General features: G+C 33.3%; 1 protein-coding gene across 1 annotated transcript; it reads right to left on the reverse strand.

Annotated features, from left to right (window-relative positions):
- Window positions 1-1,216: 1,216 nt before the first annotated feature.
- On the reverse strand, window positions 1,217-1,768 carry LOC126847865 (uncharacterized). The gene has a single exon (XM_050588280.1). The coding sequence runs from the start codon at window positions 1,766-1,768 to the stop codon at window positions 1,217-1,219; it is 552 nt and encodes a 183-aa protein (XP_050444237.1).
- Between the last annotated feature and the right edge of the window lie 393 nt (window positions 1,769-2,161).

Genomic DNA, 2,161 nt, shown 5'->3' on the forward strand with positions numbered 1-2,161 from the left:
ACGATGGACATTTACAAATTGATTTAGGATTAAAGGATTACCTGATTGTTTAAAGTGTTTATGTAACTTTTTCTTATAGCGAATCATATTTCTTAATTCAGAAGTGAACCAAGGGGGGAAAGCATTTACTCCTTGATAGGAAGTAAATTTGGGAATGAACAAATCCATGGCAGTTAAGACAGTGTCATTAAAAATAGTTGTGGCTGTATTTACGTCCTTACCATTGAAAATGTAAAGCCAATTCACCATTGCCAAATGAGAACAAAGAGCTGGAAAGTCAGCGCTTTTGAAATTATATTTACATACAGTTAAATTCATAGCCCTAAGTTTAGGATCAAAATTATAACTAATATTTAACGGTGGGTGGTAGTTATCAATAGGTAATAACGCATCTGAACTTTGAATGACAACAATGTTATTTAAGTTTGAAAACACTAAATCTAAGGTAGAATCGGTTTTATTATGTATCGAGTTAAATTGACGAAAGTTTAAGCGCGCAAAGTTTTCAATAATCACTAGCGATTGCGGTGACAACGGCCCGTCCACTGACAGACCAAACGAGTCATTACTGATGTGAACGTTTGGTAAATTATAGTCTCCGATAAGCAATATGTTAGCATTATCACCACGATCAGATAAAATCCACTCTACCGTTTGAACATGAGATAAGTACATGTCTACCACGCACAAAGGAGGTAAATAAACAGAACCGATAATAAGTTTAGTGTTGTAAGAATTTACCGATATAAATAGTTGTTCGACATTATTGAACGGAATAGATATTAATTCAGCAATATACTTTTTACTTACACAAATCATAACTCCACCACCTCTATTATGAGAACTAGTATTAATATTTCTATCAAGCCTAAATATATTATAATTATAAAGGTCTAGCTCGTCATTTGAGATCTCATTATTTAACCAGGTTTCTGTAAAAACGAGGTAATCATAGTCATAGCAAGGAACATTACATCTAAGTGAATTAAGTTTAGTTCTCAGACCTCTAACATTTTGGTAATAACCCACAAAAGATTTAGACAGAATTATAATTTACAAAAGAATTATATTTATTTATTAAAGGAGCGTTGGGGCGGCTAATTAGTTTTTTTTTTGATAGTTGAGGGCAACCGTTCACGTATTTAATAAACCATCCTTGTTCACCAGTAGACTTTTTGGAGTTGATAATCGACTTCATTTCGAATAACACAGACCGTTAGTATTGAGTCATATCCGTTGAAATTCCAACATGTTTCCATTGAGCGGAATTATTGAGTTTAGACTTACATTTCAAAACAGAATGTACATCTTGGGTACTGGACAATTCAACCAAAATAGGTCTAGGCTTCGATCCGATTTTTCCGATTCGAATTATTTTAGAGATAGATACCGAAACTGACAAAATATGTAGTAAACTATTTATAGTCTGAGATAAATTATCCGGTGTTTCATTTACATTATCAGAAACATTGAAAAATAGTAAATTACGGTTTCTAGAGATTCTTTCCTCAGATTCTTTCACAATATCGACAGGTGCCAAGGATTGAAAACTGATTGGTTTAGATTCTAGATCCTTTATTTTTAGCTGAAGAGACTCAACATCGGCTTTTAATGTAATGTTTTCATTTTTTAATGCCAAAACCTCCGAAGATAAGTTGTCGATTTTTGATAACAATACCTCAAATTTGTCGTTATATTGCGAAAGCTCAGACTGTATGTTGGATAATTTAGAGTCGTGACCAATTTGCATATTTTTCAAGTATGCCATAATATCAGAGACAGAATATTCCGTTTTCTGCGGTAGCACAGGTTTTTTGACGGGTGTATCATTCCTATTAGGATTAGGCATAGCTGCAGTATGGAGAGGAAAATTTATGAGAAGATGTAATATAGTTTTAATTTAAACGAATTAATAATAAATTATTATAATCTAGGTAAAAATAGCGCACACAACAATCAACATAACGAATAATACTATCGATAACGAAGGTATGCGCGCGTGCCTCTTGAACGACGGTCACTGTTACAGATACAAGAGCAATGTCAATATTTTCAGTGTTTAAGAAGTTTTCAAGTTCTTGTTTACGCAGTACTAGCCCGTTGGCGTTTTACGCTATGATCCGCAATTGTCGGTTAATTTTTTTTTCTTTTGCTCGTTGTT

This window comes from Adelges cooleyi, unplaced genomic scaffold, assembly GCF_023614345.1.
Source record: "Adelges cooleyi isolate 19-005CV unplaced genomic scaffold, UGA_ACOO_1.1 ACOO_flye_CR_arks_rails_tigmint_CR_PRNA_123, whole genome shotgun sequence".
NCBI classification, from domain to species: Eukaryota; Metazoa; Arthropoda; class Insecta; order Hemiptera; family Adelgidae; genus Adelges; species Adelges cooleyi.

Excerpts from the sequence above, each read along its gene's own strand:
- LOC126847865 (XM_050588280.1), bottom strand. The coding sequence starts at position 1,768 with ATGGCATACTTGAAAAATATGCAAATTGGTCACGACTCTAAATTATCC.